The sequence below is a fragment of the Chanodichthys erythropterus genome, chromosome 20, assembly GCF_024489055.1.
Source record: "Chanodichthys erythropterus isolate Z2021 chromosome 20, ASM2448905v1, whole genome shotgun sequence".
Lineage (NCBI taxonomy): Eukaryota > Metazoa > Chordata > Actinopteri > Cypriniformes > Xenocyprididae > Chanodichthys > Chanodichthys erythropterus.
The window spans coordinates 31,404,130-31,424,505 of NC_090240.1; the positions used below are offsets into that span (position 1 = coordinate 31,404,130).

The following is a 20,376-nucleotide window of genomic DNA, read 5'->3' on the forward strand; positions in this document are numbered from 1 at the left end:
CGCCCGAAGCGCATTAGCACTACATGTCGGCGCGCTGCCCATGAGTCCCTTGCCGCTGACAACATTTCATATTTAGTACAAGTTTTTTAAATATTACAATATTTTCCATGTATTATAGCGGTTGTACTGAATGACTTGATGTTTCGGGAAATGCGTATGAGCAAGTCAAAACATGAATTTTTCGAATAGTTAAAGCCAAGTTTACACTACAGGACTTTAAACATCGGCAGATCACTGTGCTGTTCAGACAACATGTAGTCTTGAAGTCGTTGTGGTGTTCACACTATGTGACACTACATAAATGATCTGCAACAGGAGGTTACACACTACACGAGCTGACGACAACGACTTTATTTGAAAATGGATGTTGGGAGGAAATTAGATTACATTTTGAATTAAATTTAATTAAAATTAAATAGTGAGGTGTCGGTGATGCCTTTTTGAGTAGTTCACACATAAAGATTGGCAAGCGCCGATCACCCACTGATTTTCCCCCGATCACAGTCCGACCTGTCGGCGAGCTCCTTAACTTGCAAATCGGGCTTAAAATCCTGTACTGTAAACTTGGCATAAGAGAGAGTTATTTACTTTGCTTCACAACCATGTGATGTAGGTGTCTGATTGATCCTGTCACATGATATTCACCGCATGACTCTATCCAAAATGGTCCCTTTATATTGGTTACTTTGAATGACATCAATGAAATTCATTGTTCTTGACATTTTTTCTCATAACAAAGCAACAACTTCTACACATAATTTTAATACCATTTTGCACTATGTTGATATATGATGTTCTAAAATCATGCCAGAGTAAAAATATATACATTTATTACATTTTAAGATATTTTAATCACAAATGAAATGGCTGTATTGGCCTTTGGACGGTTAAACCGAATGACCTTTCAAAATCTTTAAAATACCTTTATATGTTGGAAAATATAATTAAAACCTTTCAGATTTAATAAAAGTGATCTAGTTGTACGACCTTACATACTTTGGATGTCATATCTTTGTTTTTATTATTATTAAGGCCTTTGGACAATGTTATATATATAAGACAATATTAGCTCATATAATGTTATATATAAGACAATATTATATGATATTATCTATAAGACAATGTCTTATAGATAATAGTAATAGATAATAGTAATTATTATTAAATCATAATAATACTACTACTAACAACAACATACAACGAGCTGTGGATTAATGAGCTGCTGGGTTCATTAATATTAATCACGTTGTCAGTTTGCTGAAATCAAAACAGGGATGGTAATAGATGAGTGCCAGCCAATGAGATTGCCGTTTACACATTAGTTCCGCCCACTATGGGAGAAACCGGCATATCTTTATTTTGCTCTTAAAAGCTGAAACAAAAATGTTTTGGTCCCGAGACTTCCACAGACGATATATATATATTTATATATATATTTTAATATTTAGACCACTTATATTATTGATTGTTACAGGATGTGAAGAGAGCTTCAACCAGTGTTTTCAACAAAAAGTGTTTATGAAAAAATTGCCTACCCTACCTTTAATAATGTATTTAAGTGCTTTGAAGTTGAAGAAACACCCAAACATACAGTAAAATGGAGCACTTGAATAGGTCAGATGGATTGGTGACAGACTATTGTGTTTCTTGCTGAACACTTCGAGAGTTGATCTCCACTTGTGAATGTTTCCAAAATAAACGAGGACACCAGGGTCAGGAACACACACTCCCTCGATCGCTCCATGGGAAGTGCTAGAGAGCTAGCTGAAACCGAAGCCCGCGGAGCCGGATGAGAGCAGAGGAAAGGGTTGGTGCGAGAAGGGAAGGTCAGGAGGTGATAAGGGTCGGACGCTGGCCGCTGAGGCTCCGGTACGCACCTCCGCCCCTTGTTAGAACCCAGAAAATCTTTGTCTTGCATCCTAGCAACCCAGTGTATATTCCGGATGCATGCGCACGAGCTCGTACGGCCAGCTCCAGTCCCCGTTCACAGGGGGTGAAAGTTCACTGATTGCAGATAAGAGCTTGGCTCTTCCTCTCCACATCCGCCATCATACTCAGACCGAGACTGGGACTATCCGAGAGCAGACTAGCTTATAATTCGGCCCATCTGGTGTTCCCACCGCAGTCGAGATCCTGTCATTACTAAGAATGATTGCCATTTCGTGGTTGTTCCTCAAACGGCAGAGGTGACACGCGCACTTGATGTTCTGACAATTAACAACCACATTGTGTGTAAACGTCTCTCCATACACAGGATGCAGCGAACAGGGTACACGTCCAATGAGAGTAAACAGTAATTAGGCAGCTATGCTTTACCTGATATTTGATATGTAATGAAAAACAGATGCAACGTTCCAGAAAAAGTCAAAAGTAGAAAAAAACAAAAATTTCTCTCTGTTTCTCTGAGCAACCAATAGCCTTGCACGACTCGACACGACAGACTTGTTTACTGTCTGAGGTTCCCAACCTGAGACTAATTACTCTCCACTTTCCTCGTACAGAACATCAGGAAGAGAGAGGAACACAGTGGTCACGTTCCTGTCCCAAACCCTGCATGATGACTACACCTTGCCATCATTTACTCACCCTCATGAACAAGGGTTTTTAACTATTAAAACGTTTCACACAAATAAAATATAAATATTAGATGAAAAACTTTAACAGGAAATAAAAACTAAAACTGAAATACAAATAATTTAAACCTAAATAATGATATAAAAAAAACTAATAAAAATTACAAAAGCAAATAAAATCCCCCAAAAAACTTCTAAAATTTAAAACTAAAAATATGAAAATAAAAGCTATAATAGTAAATAAATAATCCTAAAATAATACTCTCATGAAACCTGTATGAATATCTTTCCTTAATGGAACACAAAAGGAGAACTTTAGCACAAAGTTCATGCCAGAGGGGAGGATTTTTAGTAAATAATGACTTGTGATAATGACTAGTAAATTTAGAATTCTAAAATTGTTCCTAGTTCCAGCAGTGCGAACACATCAAAAATTAAGTTCCGTATCGATTATAAAGTATTGCTAATGACCTATAAGGCTCTAAATGGTTTAGCTCCTGTGTACTTAACTGATCTTCTATCACCCTACAATCCTTCACGCTCTTTAAGATCACAAAACTCTGGACTTCTGGTTGTACCTAGGATAGTTAAGTCCACTAAAGGAGGGAGAGCGTTTTCACATTTGACTCCGAAAATCTGGAACAGCCTTCCTAATAATGTTTGGGGCTCAGACTCGCTCACCCAGTTAATGCTAACAGTGTTTGTAAATTAACTGCACAAATTATTACATTATTTGCTAACTGCATTCTTCTAATATTGTAATTTTGACATGCATTCTCTGTAAAGCTGCTTTGAAACGATATGTATTGTGAAAAGCGCTATATATATATAAATGTGAATTGAATTGAATTGAATTGAAAAAGCAGGTACTTCCGCCAATAGTTACAGGAACTATGAAAATTATACTCTGTTGCAAAAGCCCCTCATATGACAGAAGAAACAAAGTCATATGGGAAAAACTAGAGGATGAGTAAAATGATGACAGATGAATGAGCTATTCATTTGAGCTTGACAGTAAGGTGATTCTCTCAAACCGCTGTTCTATTTGCATACTTCGCCTCAGGGCATGTTATAATGTCAAATTGTAACTGTTATGAGATCACAGTGTTGTGGAGCCGCATTTGCAATCTTGGTGTATATCCAGAGTTTACTGTACACATCCCTTCTTGTTCAGGCCAAAACAATTGGGAATTTGATCAAGACTATACCATTGCCAAAAATACAAAAAAAAAAAAAAAAAAAAAAAAAAAAAATTAAAGCATTTACCGTGCTTCAAACGCTTAAGGCCTTTAAGCACATAAAAAGGTATTATATTTTATTTAGCAAGCATGTAAACACTTAGATCATAGATGGAAAAGACCATTTACAGCCAATAGAGGCAATTAAGTAAGGAAAAATATGGTTTTTAAAGGTTTTTTGACAGTTACAGCGCCACCTATTGCCTGATCTCCACCAAATTTTTTGGGTGTCCTCAGAGTGTGCCCATACAAATGTGTGTTAATTTTGGTGAAAATATCTCATTTCGTTTTGAAGTTATAGATACTTATATATATGAGAGCATTAAAAATTACCCAAGAACGTCTTTGATTGGATTTTTTTGCCACTTCCTAACAAAATTTAGACATTTGGGCTTAACCTTTCAGTTAATCAACTTAGGTTCCGTGTTTCCTACACTGGTTTTGTCTCGATCGGACTAACGGTTTCGAAGATATTCGCAAAAGTTTTTTTTAAGCGCTAAATCACAACGTTGCACAAACCATAAGCCGAAACCTGGCAAGTCTGGTATCGTTGGACTAGGCAAGGTTTCAGGAGTCTAAGCATGTGATTCCCGTGAAAATAAGTTGACCACACCCAAAGTTGTACACATTTTCTTCCAAAACCATTAAAAACATATGTTTTTTAACATTTTTTAATAATTATAGCGCCACCTATGGTCGGACCTCCATAAAAATTGGCATGCTTCTTTAGAGTCATATGCTGCATGTGCTCACCTTTTTTTGTGAAGTTTGTGAGTATTCCTTTAGGCTTTTGGGTATATTTAGCCACGCCCACTTATTAATGACCCTGTTATAGCGACCCAAAGGGTAAATTTCATTATTGATCTAGATAGTCCAGAGAATTGTCCTGCACTGGTTTTGTTCCGATCAGGCGAAAAACCAAGGACTAGTTCACAAAAGTAGGTTTTTCACATATTTGCAAATAATTAATGAACGATTTGATTGACAGCATTTGTTCTTTAGGCAAAGTTCTTCAGAATGAGGAGATCTATCAAATGATATGCATATTGTGTGGATCTGTGAAACACCATGTGATTACTGAGGTGTAAAACTCGTTAGCGCCAACTAGTGGCCGATTTCTTTCAAAATTCTTAAAGACCTCTAGGACCATGAGTTGAACATGCCCACTGAGTTTCGTTCCATTCGGCCTCCGTTAACCTTGTCTAATAGGTTCTCAAATTTCATTGGCCAATGGCGGTTGGTTGGCCCAATTTTTTTTAGCGTGACCAAAGATTGAGCCCCTACACACGTGTACCGAGTTTGGTTAAAATATCCCATTTCGTTAACGAGTTATAGCCATTTTAGTAAAGTGGCTCCACCCATTTGAAACGTTTTGTGGCCCCATAGCTACAGTGAAACGAAATTTCAACTTTTTTTGATAACTTTTGATATTCAGACTCCAGAGAATCTTTCTGCATTGGTTTGGTTCAGATCGGGCAAAAAGCTTAGGACAAGGTCCTTTTGGATAAAATTCAAAATGTCGGCCTTGGCCTTACGGTTTGGGCTGCCCGATCAGTTTTAAGGCATAAGACAAATAATAAAAATCCTTACAATTACAATAGGGTTTCAGCACTACGTGCTTAAACTCCTAAAAAAACAAAAAAAAACAACAACAACTAAATGGCATTTGCAATACACAATGAAATGTGAAAAGTAATACTGAGTATTCAGGAGAATATAACAAAGCATGGGAAGTCTTGTGCATGTGTGCATGCATTTCCCTACATTAAATCGAATTAGCGTACACTTTTAACCCTTTAAGACCTGAAGGCTTTTTTAGAGTTTTTTTTTTTCTGGGCGACATACACAAAAGACTCATAACTCCAAAACTGTAGCAAGGAGAGTCAAAAGATAGGTATCACTTGATAGAACACTTTTTTAAATATTTAGAAAATATAAAATTACATTACATTTGGACATTTTCATGCTCAGAAACTGCTGATAAAAGACTAAAAAATATAAATAATTTTTTTTTATATATAATTTTTCTTTTTTTTTATTTGACATGGAATAACTCAGAAAGGCAATAAGATCTGAGAAAAATTCTTTTTTGGTGAGCTGCATCTGGTTCAAATTGTGGTGATAGCATAAAGTATAGTTGAAAAAGTGTTATTCATTTTTCCACAGCCAGATGGAGCCAATGGGCGGTAAACTCCGGTTTAGAGGCACTTCTCGGGAGTTTTTCAAAATGGTCAGATGCAATAAAAAGATGAGATTCTAAGCTTTAAGATGATACCTATTTTGTGTTATTCCACGTTGGAAAACGAACATGGATGGGTCCAGGAACATTGGATACACACTGCATCCCAAAAAGATGAGAGATATGTTTTTAGCTAAGTATGTTAAATGACTCCGTAAATAATATCTTGTGATCAATGTGATTAATAGTGAGAATCTGCTTTAAATGATGTGATGTATATCTATGATCTGTGCATTTTTCATGAAGTTATGAGCAAGTGAAATCTACATATTTGTATTCAGTTTGCGACTGTGCTGTTTTTGTTGTAAACGCATATTACTCAGACTCATTAGAGGGTGAAAACAACGCAACAGAAGCATGTTGGAGGCTTGATCTGAATGTGTAAAGTCTCTGGTTTTGTATGCAAAAAGAATTTTTGTGCTACCTATACGGGTTGAGTTTTTATCGGCTCTTAAAGAGAGCAAATGGGAGCGCAGACGCTCCATCCGGTCTTAAAGGGTTATTCACAAGTAACTTTTAAATGAGGAATAATAACACTATTGACTTACTCTTCTTGCCAGGCCCAGGGCGATGTAGCACTTCTCTCCAGAATCCACAATCTCCACTTCAAAGTAGTGACTTCGTGTTGTGAGGGGCTGCCGGGCCTGGGCCAGACCCACGTCCATGATGCTCTTCCCTTTCCCAACATATTCCAGAAGCTGTGGTAGAACACATCATAGACTTAATTTAGATACATTAAAGAGTAGTAGACATCATTACAAATGTTGTAATCTCAAGATTTCAACTTTTTGCTCATGTAGAAGTAAACAGGATCTTGTCAGGTGGATTATCTGGAGAGTTTAAGGGTAACTTGGCATAAACCAGACATACCTTCAAAAATAGTTAGCCTGGCTGTGTAGGTTTGGGAAATGAGATATGGTGTAGTGCAAACACACCTGGCTCAACAGGCTTTCATGGAAAGGAAGACCTTGGTTTTTGCCAAGTTATCTTCAAACTGGTTTCAAGTTTTATGTTCAGATAAACTACCATTCAAAAGTTTGAGGTCATTCAAGTTCTTTGCACATGGAGTCCGAAATTTTCGTATGCATTTTTTCGTATTCATCATCCAATGTGTATTAATCCATTGCGAAAAAATTTGTAAAACAATTCAAAATGGAGTCTTCAAGCAGTGAGGATGATTTTGTTGTCCTCTCTCTTCTTAAAAAGAGAAAAAAAAAAGAGGAAATATTGGGTCCATCCAATCCTGAGATTGCATAGAGAGGAGGGAGAGTTCCACCTCCTTTTTAAAGAGCTGTGGGATTATCCTGAGCGATTCAAAGTTTACTTCAGGATGTCAGTTTGATGCTTTGTTAGCGAAACTGGAATTACTTATTAAAAAGAGGACCACCAATATATATGTATTTCACACTTTTTTGTCATACAGTGCTTTGTGCTGCGAGACAAAATGGTTCAACTTGTCAGACGCCATTCTGGATTTTGGCGTTTGCTTGTATGGTGGCTCTGAATTGTCAAAAGACCTCTCAAAACGCTTGCTACTGATGCAAAAAATGCAGAAAATGTAACCTGTTCTGAATTTTTTTATGACGGACGAAAGTTTCGGAGGCAGTCAGTAAACGTGACTGACAAAATATGAGGTCGTATTTATTTTTTAATGTGTGAAAATTTGGGACTCAGTGTGCAAAGACCTTAAGATTTTAGAAATTAATACATTTAGCAAGGATGAATTAAATTGATTAAAAGTGACTGTAAATATGTTTACATTATTAAAAAAGACTTCTATTAAATAAAAATGCTGTTCTTTTGAACTTTCAATTTAATCAAAGAATCCTGAAAAAAATGATCATGGTTTCCACAAAAATATTAACTGTTTTCAACATTGATAATAAGTTTCTTGAGCACTGGAGAAATGATGCTGAAAATTCAGCTTTGCCACCAGAGGAAAAAATTACATTTTAAAATGAAATTTTAAAACATTATTTTAAATTGTAATAATATTTCACAATATTACCATTTTACTGTATTTGTAATCAAATAAATTGTGAGAATAATTTCTTTAAAAAATAATAATAATAATTAAAAAGTCTAACCGAACAAACTTTTGAACAGTAGTGTATATAAAGAAAAAATAAACCCTGAGTGATGTTTTGAGCTCACGCTACTTAGTGAAGAATATTTAGAAGAATAATCTACAAGAAATCAGATCAAGTATGGGCAAACTCAAACACACAGGAGTGATGACACATTCTGACTGATTTTTTCCATCAGGTGTGTTAGCATAGAAAGATGTAATAAGATTATTAGAGAAGACAAAAAGGTTGACATGTATTAAATAAGTTAATGGAATGGCGAGGGTGGGGCAAGGTCTTTCAGTTACAGACATGTGAGTGGTATCAACAGCCCTACCTACGAAAAGAAAAAAAAAAAATCACCAATGGAATGATTTTGATGTGGCAAGAGGTCAAATTTCATATACGTGATATTATGACAATATGAAATACAAATGGAAAACATTTAATCATTTGTATGCATGAAGGTCTTTTAAACTGTTATGACTGGATGTGGCAGATTAAGAGGTTTAATTACATTTTAATGTGGTGAAACTATTGTTCATGAAAGTGTGAGCTATCTCCTATAGACCATCTCAACCTAGCCTAGCCTAAAGGTGATGATACACATGGCAACTTTTTGAGCAATATTGCTGGGCAATGTTGCCGTCAACGGGCAACCTGATGAGACACAGGGCAACTAATTAGGGCAACAGACAGTTCAGAGGGGAGCAAATCTATTGCCAACCCAATAAATACCTTACTATAAACACTTATAGGCACTTTATTTCAACTTTTCAAATATTTTCTATATTTTTATTAAAAATAAATGCCGGTGAGAGGCCGCCATCTTGTTTGAATTTTTTCTGAAATCTCCGAACCTGTCACGTGATCGGCTGCTAACATTCTGATTGGAGGATCTCAAAAAATTGCCCACGACTGATCTAACGTATCCAGATATAAATTTGTTGCTCATTCTCAATGGGAAAGTGCCAAAGCAACGTTGCTCAGCTACATTGCCCGGCAACAATGCTCAAAAAGTTGCCCCGTGTATCATCACCTTAACACTTGCTCAAACATTCAATTGAAAGGCAAAATCTTCAACACTTCAGGTTAAACCTTGAGAGCTGTATACTAGATGGTATTTTTGGCATCATATGTCTGTTCAAATGATCCAAGAGACAAAAATGTTGCCAAACCTAACAAATCGCCTACCCATATGGCTTCTTGGACATCATATGCATTTTTGGAACATTCAATTTAAAGCCCAAAACTAATTATATTAACTTTTGGGTGTTCGATTTAAACTTTTAACAGCTCATATTACAACATAAACAGTCATTCTGGGCATGAAATAATTGTTTTAATGGTCAAAAGGGACACTTCAAATTAAAACCTAGTGAGCTGCCTACTTGGACATCAATAAACTTCAGATTAAAACCTACACAAAATTTTGGCCATCATATGCACAAGTGTTCAATTTAAACTTTGACAACTCGGGTTACAACCTAAACATTTTTTGAGATGATATGAGTGCTCAAACTTCTAAAGTTCAAATTAGAAGCTAGTGAGCCGACTATCTAGAGAGCATTTTTGGGCATCATGTGCACATTCAAAGGTTTAATTTAAATTTTAACTTCAGATTAAAACCTAGACAACATTTTTGCCCATCATATTACTTCTGAACAATCAAAACAGACAAAAACTTAAACCTAATAAGTTGCCAACCTAAACACCACTTTTGGGAATCACATGCCTATGATGCCTAAAAATGCTACGGTCTTCCTCTCATGTTCTGTTCCACAGCTCTGTGAGCACAGCTTCTAAACTCACAACACAGCATCATGATTACTTTCAGATTGCAACTGGTTGTCATTAATTACTCTGAAATTTCCGTTTGCAACGACAGAATCAGCATTTTATTGGTGCAATGGAAAGATTTCTCTGATGCCATCTACAACAACCTTTGGTATCCTTGTTTATGCCAGTAAATAACTGCAGGTCAGACGGAGACTCTGACAAAGGGCCCTCGTGCAGCCACATGCTGGTTATGACCACACGTTTTGAATGTGCATGTAAAAGACAAATGCAGCTATTAAACGGAGAGTAACAGATTGCTGTCAGTTGTCAAGAATATCCCAAACTGACATCAAAAACACTGATGAACTACAGAAAATAAGACGCACAATCCTGCAAACAATTAGGCATCACTTTGATCAAAGCAAACTAAACTGATCAGTGTTTAATATGGAAGAATGTGTGTTTCTCAAACAAAAGAAATCTCCTGATGCTCACTGGAGAATGCACCCACCGAAGGGCAGATATCTAGGGCTGCCCTCGACTAAAGATTCTTCTAGTTAACTAGTAGTCGTTTATTTAAGCAATTAGTTGACTAATCACACGTGTATATTTACAAGCAATATAATGAGCCTTTAATTTCCTATATATAATACAAGGCCTAATCAACGCTCAAGCGCACACATAAAGCTACCGGCAAAAGTAATGATTATGAATATGTCGAGAAAAACATCAAGGAGACTGTATAAACATTTTAATAATTTATTACTTTACTTTTTCTGTGTTTTCGGCTGCTGAGATCAAGTCGACGATGCTGACTCGTAATCTCCTCAATAGTGGACCCGCCTATATCCATGTTTCATACGGATTACATAATCTGAGAATATTTGTTTTCCACTTGAGTTGGTTGACAATTGCTTGACATTTTAAGCTTCCTGCAGATACAAACACTTGGATATGCGCCTAATAATAGTGCAAATTTATTTAGGTTAACGTTAGTGTGAGCAGCCATGTAAAAAGTTGCAACTACTTACATGTTTCAAATGATATGCCATATTTGAGGTCACTGGATGACAGGTGAACATTTGGATTTCCTGCCCGACATACTGTAATTAGGACCCAACATTAAAGGGTTTGTTCACCCAAAAATGAAAATTGTCATTAATTACTCACCCTCATGTCGTTCCACACCCGTAAGACCTTCGTTCATCTTCAGAACACAAATTTAAGATTTTTTTGATCAAATCCAATGGCTCAGTGAGGCCTCCATTGCCAGCAAACAATTAACACGTTCAATACCCAGAAAACTACTAAAGACATATTAAAAACAGTTCATGTGACTACAGTGGTTCAACCTTAATGTTATGAAGCGATGAGAATATTTTGTGCGACAAAAAAAAAAAAAAAAAAAAAAACAGCGACTTTATTCAACAATATCTAGTGATGGGCGATTTCAAAACACTGCTTCATGAAGCTTCGAAGCTTTACAAATTTTTTGTTTCGAATCAGTGGATCGGAGCATGTATCAAACTGCCAAAGTCACGTGATTTCGGTAAATGAGGCTTTATGTCATGTCATAAGTGTTTCGAAATTTCAATTTCGAACCACTGATTCGAAACAAAAGATTCGTAAAGCTTCGAAGCTTCATGAAGCAGTGTGTTGAAATCACCCTTCATTATATATTGTTGAATAAAGTCATTATTTTGTTTTATTTTGGCACACAAAAAGTATTCTCGTTGCTTTGTAACATTAAGGTTGAACCACTGTAGTCACATGAACTGTTTTAAATATGTCTTTAGTAGCTTTCTAGGCATTGAAAGTGTTAATCATCTTACTGGCAATGGAGGCCTCACTGAGCCATCGCATTTTATGAAAAATATCTTAATTTGTGTTCCTAAGATGAATGAAGGACTTATGGGTGTGGAACGGGTGTGCCTCATACGTCCTGAAAAGTGAAGCTGCGGGCTCTTTGATCGCCCCTGGTGGTTGGATGCAGTACAGGTCACATAAAACATAAAAATAAATTATGCTTCAAATAAAGTTTTCCGAAAGATGGTTTTGTTCATTTGAGGTAGTTGTTATCATGCTGATATATATTCAATTGTTTGTTTTTGTGATAAGTTCGATTTTAGCTAGCTGGCGTGCCGTCATGATTCACAGTTGATTGACAGCTTGTCTGAGGACTGTCGGGGCTTCGAGAGGAGATTGAAGATGTATAACTATTAATTTTCGATTTCTGTGTTATTTCACATCGACAAAAGAAGTTGTTCAGCAGTAAACTGTACGGATCACTGAGCTTTTCTCTGTAATGTTAAGATAACACACCTAATGTTAACCATGTCGGGAAAAAGCAGATGATCGTTATCTGGCAGTTACTAATTATTTTTAAGGGTATAAAATAGTAATTAGCAGGATAAAACTAATGATAGCCTACTCTAATTACAGCAATCGATCTCCTGTATCGTTAATTTAACTTTATTTAAAATGGCAAGACCGTTTCTGACATTTTAGAGTTGTTTCTAGTGGCATATTATATTGAGTTTATCTACTGAATTTGCTGTTTCAAAAATATTATTGCTCTAAAAAACAGAATAGCCTATTATTTTATAGGTAGAATTTTAATTTGTGTATAACTTATACAGCCTATTTAAAATACATCAATGATGACGCAGTTGTCTGGACGGAAGTTTGATACCGCGACTCCGCCTCCGGGCTCCACTGACGATTCCTTCTGTGCATGCCCAGGCTCCAAACTTTTTTTTTTTACGTTTTTGCGTAACGTGTCAGCGCCCATCATCGTCCGTTTTGGATTCAGTTCAGTTCAGTTTTCATTTTTGGGTAAACTAATGCCTGGCTCACACTACAGGAGTTTTAAAATCCTGTCCAATTGTAAAATCTGGTTGCAGCACACACTTCAGGAGAATCTTTGCAGATTTTCTTCCCTCAAATCTTAAACATGCTCACACTACAAGATTTGAAATTCGCGGAGCATCACACACTACAAAATGTTATTAAGATTATCTGCCAGAGGAAGCGCGTCACGTGATCTACGCAGCAGCTCAAAAGCGGATGTAAACAAAATGGATACGGAAACACGGAAACTTGCTGTAGCAATAATAATCGTTTGTTGTGAGAAAACACAAAAGCGGAAAAATAAACGAGTGTGGATGAAAAAATTGTTGAGGAGACGGGCTCAACATGGATTGTCAGTTCTTCAGCGAGAAATGGAGGTAAAATTGACCTTTTATTACTATCGTAGTGTGCTAGAATGTTTTCCGTTATAATATTGCCTGCCTACTGTAGTACAAAAGCGCTAGTGTCACCTTTTACATTGTAGATGCCTTGATCTTGGTTTCGCGGTCGCCATTTCGAAATGTCTGTCACTTCCGTTGCGTCGTATACTTGTTTCCTATTGGCTATTATGACAGTACTGATGTTATTACGATCTTGCTCATCCCGATAAATATCAAACATGTTTGATATGATCGGGGTGAGCCCGATTTGTGTGAGGTCAGATCGGGAGGTGCAAGATTTTATCTGTGAACGTCTCACATTACCAGATAATCTGCGCCGAACATCGGAACCGATCGAGGTCGTGGACAAGACTTTTTCTCAGATTCTCGGGAGGGGAAAATCGGGCATAAATCGGCCTCAAACTCCTGTAGTGTGAGCCAGGCATAACCCTTTAACAATCTGTCCTCAGGTTCTTACGTTTTTTTTTTTTTTCTGCGACTAACCAACTAATACAATTTTTGGTCGACAAAGCTTCTTCTAGTCAACTAACAATTGGTCGAATATTCCCTACTGAAATCCATTAATCAGTATTAATTGTGTGTTGCTTTTTATAGACGTAAAGTGACCTTCACTCGACTCTTCTTTTCAACATCAACTCTTTCAAGTTTTCATGCCAGGACATTTGCCTGTTCATTTGAGGATGGAGGCAAAATTGCACCTAGTCACACATTCCTGCCTCGTTGATGCTGAGTAATGGGGAGGTTGTCTACCTTTATACCACTCCTAACGACTCTCAACAGCTCCCAGCATGCTTGAATGACAGCGCTGACAGATCCAACATGCTCTTGAACATCACCATCCCCAGACCTGCGTGGGGGCGGCAGCTTGTTTTGTTGACCCGCTCCCCCGGCAACAGGTGCAACATTGCGAGCAAGCACCACAACTTCCTGTCACGGTGCAGAGAATGTGGAAAAGGCGGAGGACACAAAGAGGGAGACGCCCACAATTGGAGCCACTGAGATGTTTGTCTCGTTCGTCACTTGTCTTCAGCCTTTAAAATAGGATCTATGTTTTGACAGCCTCAGATGATGTCGTTGCAAGTTGTCTGTCGGCTAGCAGTTACTAGCAGTCAGTCTAAACACAATTTATCCTTAATCCATCTTTTTCTTCAGAGTGTTAAGATGAACTTGGCATTCAGCTGCTTGTCTAATTGACACAACAATATATTAAAAACCTAAACATGCAGACTTTGTTTTATGGAGTGCTGGGAATTCCTGTCACTTTTCAAGACGGTCCTAAAAAAGCAAAACAAAATGATTTCAAATGATCTATGATAGAAAAGTACTTTTTTATGTTTACAGCATGTTATGTTTATGTTTACAGTATCCCAATACAATTCTTAAATGTTTTTAGGACAAGATGTGGCAGGAATATCCCCATCCATTATTATTATTATTATTTTTTAAGCGTAAAGGGGTCTTGAGATAAAGAATCAAAATTTCCTTTAGATTTTACTAGTACTATCCACCTTTTTCCCTACAGCCCATTACGCTTTGCATTAATTATGGGTGTTAAACTGTAAACAATCAGTGAAATTTTCGCTCTATGAACGCTCTTTTTTTAAAAACTGGGCATAATGAGATGACATAATTCTATTCATCATTCAACTATCGAACATTAAAAGAAAATTTAAAGGCACAATATGTACGATTTTTGAATGAAATCTAATATAGGTTATATATTTGGTTTACTTGTGTACTTACATTATCCCAAATGTTTCCAAGAATGTTTAAATCCAGAGAAATAAGCAATTTATCCTGGTCGCCTATCAATGACATCATACCCTTGTTTTGTTTTTTTATTAGATCAAATAACCATGATCAGACGGTCATTTAATTATCGCGAAAGGCCTAGTTAATAAATCTTTAATGCATTAGCTCATCCATAAATATGATTTCTGCCCAAGTCCGGTCAGATTCTTTTCTACCGGCTGTGATTCCGCAAAATCAAGGCATCATAAAGCTACGCCTTTGTTTTGAATAAGCAACCTCTAGTGGCGAAAATTACATATTGTGCCTTTAAAAGTTTAAAAGCCTCAACAAAGTACATTCAACAGACCATGAATAATGTAACCCCAAAAGCACAATACTTTCCGCAGCAAAAAACTAGAGATTCTTCATGCATTCCAGTGAATTATTAATGGGATATATCATAAATTAAATCGAGAGAACAGACCACAAATGCAGAGGTGTCATCTATTTTTCATACTGTTATAGCAGAATACAAAGAAAAAAAGAAGAAAATAATCAAGAGGAAAAGACCTCTTGCCATAGATATTCTTGTGATACCATGTCACATAAAATATCAATCAGATAACGAATAATGCAAGCTTATAGTTTGAAATGATTTGTTTCAATCTTTTTGAATAGAAGTTACCCAAACCAGAAGTGTCGCCCATAATTCAAAAGCTCGTCAGGAAAAAGGTGGATAGAAACACCGTAATGGTGCAGTCAAATTTACTGTTGTTCTGCAAAATTTCACAGGGTGAAATCCAGTCATGTCAATAAGAATCAACACAATTGTAAATTTCTTGTGAGGGCAAAATATTTCCTCATGCAGATTTCACATTGTGTTCAACAGAAAGCTGCTTGGTTTGAAAGTGACCTCTGTGTCAACACTATTGGCAATGGACCTTTTTGCCCACAAAACTTGGTCTAAATGTGACCGCACCTTTATTTTCACATTTACATTTACATTTACATTTATGCATTTGGCAGACGCTTTTATCCAAAGCGACTTACATTGCATTATACTATACATTTGTATCCGAGTATGTGCAATCCCTGGGATCGAACCCATGACCTTGGCATTGCTAGTGCCATGCTCTAACCACTGAGCTACAGGAGATTTTCAAAACTCAAAACTATATAAGGCTATAAGAACAAGCTGTTCTCTTCCACACATTATGACTGAACACATCAGCACATAATTGCTTCCATAGAAACACATCAATGTCTACTTTCACATCATCATCTCCATGATCTGCTCACTGGTGCCCAGCAGGCCAAATAATAAAGGAGCAGCAGAACAGCCACTGTTCATACACACAAAAAGGTCTAATTAGAAGTGGTTCAGATAGGACAAATTCATTCATCTGTCTATGCCTTGCTTTCAAGTTAAAAGAAGTTCAGCATGTCACTTCCACTCTGCTGTGTCTAGCTGTGAGAAAGCAAAAACATGTCAGTCTGAACTGTTTTTAATTGTTTTCCTATGTAAATATGCACTTGACGGATGTCTTTGACCATTACAGTGGGCCTCGCTAGCACGTTTTTAAAGATGAGTTAAAAAGATTAAGACAATTGTGCCACTCATGGCTGTGGAAACCAGCATTAGGAAAAAGAATCTTTAAGGGATACCAAAAAATCATCATCATTTGCTCCACCAAACTTGCATGACTTTCTTTCTTCCATGGAACAAAAAAGAAAAAAAGTCAAAATGTTTTGTTTTTTTTGTCTACAATGAAAGTGAATTGAGTTCAGTGTTGTTTGGACTCTTCAAAATATATTTTATCATGTTCTGAAGAAGTAAGATATTCAGGTTTAGAATGAGGGTGAGAAAATTATGAAATTTTGGGTAAATTTATTTGACATTTCAGCTGAGATTATTTGTGAATCAGTGTAGGTATTGCAAAGAAGCTGTTACTGAAAGATTAAAATCTCTTCTTTAACCGGCAACAAATACTTTAGATATAACAGTGCACTCATATTATGTACGAATGGGGAAAAAGTGCAACGTACAATATGGCAAAGTAAGTCCCACCTTCTAAATAAAAGCTTTTAGATTTCAGGATTAACCCCAATCAAGTAGATAGGACTTGGTCTTGGATGCCAGAAATAGCTACCCGGAGGCGTTGCAAATATGGCTGCTGAGTGAACAGACTTTCCTTCAAAAGGGACTTTACCAGCAAGCCAAGCCATAAGTAATGTAAAGCATCTGCTGATGGTTATTTAATATTTATGGCTTAGGGTGCAGTATAAGCTACCTGGGCTAGAGTAAACAGCTAGATACAGATTTATAAACCTTTCACCGTTAGTCTAGATAATTTTCACTGTTGTCAGCATTCATACTTGTTTCCTATGCAAAGATATTAGCCAGTCATAACAGTGGGTGTTTGAGCAGCAACAAAACCACACATTTATATCAATATAGATGGAGACAGAGTGAAAAATATATTAATTACCAGCGTTGAGGTTAAAGCTTTAAAAGTAATGAGAGTTATGTAATTAGATAACTTTTTTTCATGTAACAAGCAATGCATTACTTTTAAAATTACAACAAAATATCGGTTACTTTTTTAAATAAGTACAAGTTACTTTTACAACTCTCCTGTCCCCAGGTTCAGAGAAATCGGGAGTAAGTGTAGAGGTGTTGTGTGTGTGCTGTGTAAAGTAAACTTGATGGTTATTGTAGTTCGAAAGTAAATGTGATAATGCTTTTAATCAGCATGATTCAGTATTCCTCAAAATGAATAAAAAAAGTGAAACTCATATTACGTAACCAAAACCAAGCCCCATGCATTTCTTCAAAATAAAACTACAAGTGTTTAGATGGAAATCTCAACGGTGGCCTGGTCTGTGGAGTCTTTCACCACCTTTTAATAGATCCAACTATCACTACCAGTTATTGCAGCAGGGAATATGTTGCCCAACCATAATCATTCACTCATGCCAAAGGACTGCTGCAACTGATGCTGTTGGACATAGTGTGATAAAAGACATTTACATACTTGGATGGCTCTGCACGACCCCCCCCACCCGCCAACAAAAAAAAGAGTGGCTGTTGCGTTGAAGAATATCAACCACAACATTTTTCGGTTTCCTTTTGATTAGTTAATGCTGACATGACGGAGGGGTTAAAAATAAATTGCTACATAGTTGACCTTTCTGTCAATACCTAAAAACTGCAATGGCATGTTATTCACTGTTAAACAGATGGTTAGAAACAGTCAACTAAAGACTAAAAACTAAACAGGGGTCATCGATGAGGAAAACTTTTCTTAATGACATTTTAGTTGGTCAAACTTTATTTTAAGATTATATTAGTAAACATGAAAGAACAATGAACAGTGCTTATGAACCATTTATTAATTTTTATTGTCTGTCACTAATGATTATTTTGATAATCGAGTAATCGGTCGATTATTTTGACGATTAATCGAGTAATCAGTTTTTTGGGGGGTGGTAATAAAGACCTAAAGCAAACAATAGCCTTTAAAATTACTTTAAAAAACATATAATAACAATGAGGCAATAATAATTGGTTCAAATAATCATTTGATTTTATTGAACATTACTAAAATACATCATGTAATATACATAATATTAACAATATCTCCATTATGTATTATAACAAATGCCTGCAGAAGGCACTAACAGCATGGTAATTATATTGTCACACTATACGATCAAATCCTTGTTTAATACTGGCTAAACAACATTTCATTCAATTGTCCACTTAATATTTAATATTGGGCCACTTCTTTCCAATAGAAATGCTACAGCCACTGCAATTTCTTGAACAAGAATATGTGGACATGAAAACATGCAAATTCTAAGCGAGAGTTTAAACTATTTAGAAACATGATGATGTATTGTTCTGTGTTGGCATAGTTTATAAATGATTTACCTTACACATCTGATGAATTGGGGCATGTTGCATATGCAGATGAACGTTATAAGCAACCCAAACTCACAGCATATACACAGACTGAGTTTGAGACGCGCTCCACGCATGTAAATGATCACAGTGCAACACGAAACTCTGTGACTTTATATGCTTTACCAAATGCATGTTATTGGAAACTTAAACAAACCCAATACTATAGAGACTGAGTGTGTGAATGGAGCCTCTCTGAGACGCATGTAACCTGCACTCATGTAATTCATTCAAGTGCATACATAGGCTATTGAACATGCAGCGCATATTTGTTTAATTTAAAGGATTAGTTTACTTTCAAATGAAAATTAGCCCAAGCTTTACTCACCCTCAAGCCATCCTAGGTGTATAAGACCCTAGGCATTGCGTCAGTTACACTTTTTCCGTAAGTTGAATAGGGAAGGTGCAGGACATAGCGTAAGGGGTTTTTTTAACTGCAAGAGTTTTACAATTTCTTCGTACGTTGAATACGGAAGGCGGTCTCGTGGAAGCTAGATATTTTACTTCATAACTTGTTAAATATGGATATTTTTTTTTTTTACACAAACACAAACACATCGCTTCACTTCAGAAGGCCTTTACTAACCCCCGGAGCCATGTGTAGTACACATTTATGATGGATGGATGTGAATGGAAGAACTTTAGTTCATACTCGTGAACCATTCATTGCCATTATAAAGCTTGGATGCATCAGGATATTTATTAGTATTTCTCAGATTGTGTTCATCAGAAAGAAGAAAGTCATATACACTTAGGATGGCTTGAGGGCGAGTAAAGCTTGGGCTAATTTTCATTTGAAAGTGAACTAATCCTTTAATAGCAGCATTTGTGAATTCAAAATAGCACTACGATATATTATGATTTTTAAATGGTTTTAATATAATGTGCAGCCTTTGAAAACGGTCTAATAATGCGGTTCATGGATTCTTGTCCATGAAATGCGCCACTTCCGGTATTTTGCAGGGTAATCGAAACTTGCAATCAAGGATTTTTTTAAAAACCGAGTACTCGAAATTAATCGAAGAATCATGACAGCCTTAAAATATTTATTGCTCATTGTTAGTTCATGTTGGTATGAGAATCGGACCTTGTTGTAAAGTTAAGTTAGTAACAAAATAACCCTGAAAGCAGTCATAGCATATTAGCAGTCATAAATATATCCTTTCCCAAAAATCTGCCGCAATGAGGATCACTGTTGTGTTTCCAACAATGTCTGGAATTTATTTTCGCAACTTTCATGTGATTTCACAACAGAATGGTGCTGAGAACTTCGGGTTAACCCAGGGTTAAATGCCTTGCTCAAAAACACAATGGTGATGGATCTTTTGGGTATTGAACCAGAAGTCTGGTTACTAGCACCGAATGCTAAACATTTCTGAAGTTGGTTACAACTGCCAACAGCAGCAGGCTAACAGTTAAATTTCCACCTGCTAAGCTTCAAGAACAATCAGAACCAAATCAAGGGTCTCTATAAAGTTTGAACTTTAAGCTGCAGACTTGACCTGCATGCAAAACACAGCACCAGGGATAACAGT

At 36.5% G+C, this 20,376-nt stretch overlaps 1 protein-coding gene across 1 annotated transcript in view; it reads right to left on the minus strand.

Annotated features, from left to right (window-relative positions):
* The window catches only part of spryd3 (SPRY domain containing 3), a 50,131-nt gene that overhangs the window by 13,147 nt on the left and 16,608 nt on the right, over positions 1-20,376 (minus strand). Inside the window, exon 7 of the mRNA XM_067370943.1 lies at positions 6,599-6,748. Within this exon, the coding sequence (XP_067227044.1) occupies positions 6,599-6,748 (150 nt within the window). The remainder of the gene's footprint in view (positions 1-6,598; positions 6,749-20,376) is intronic.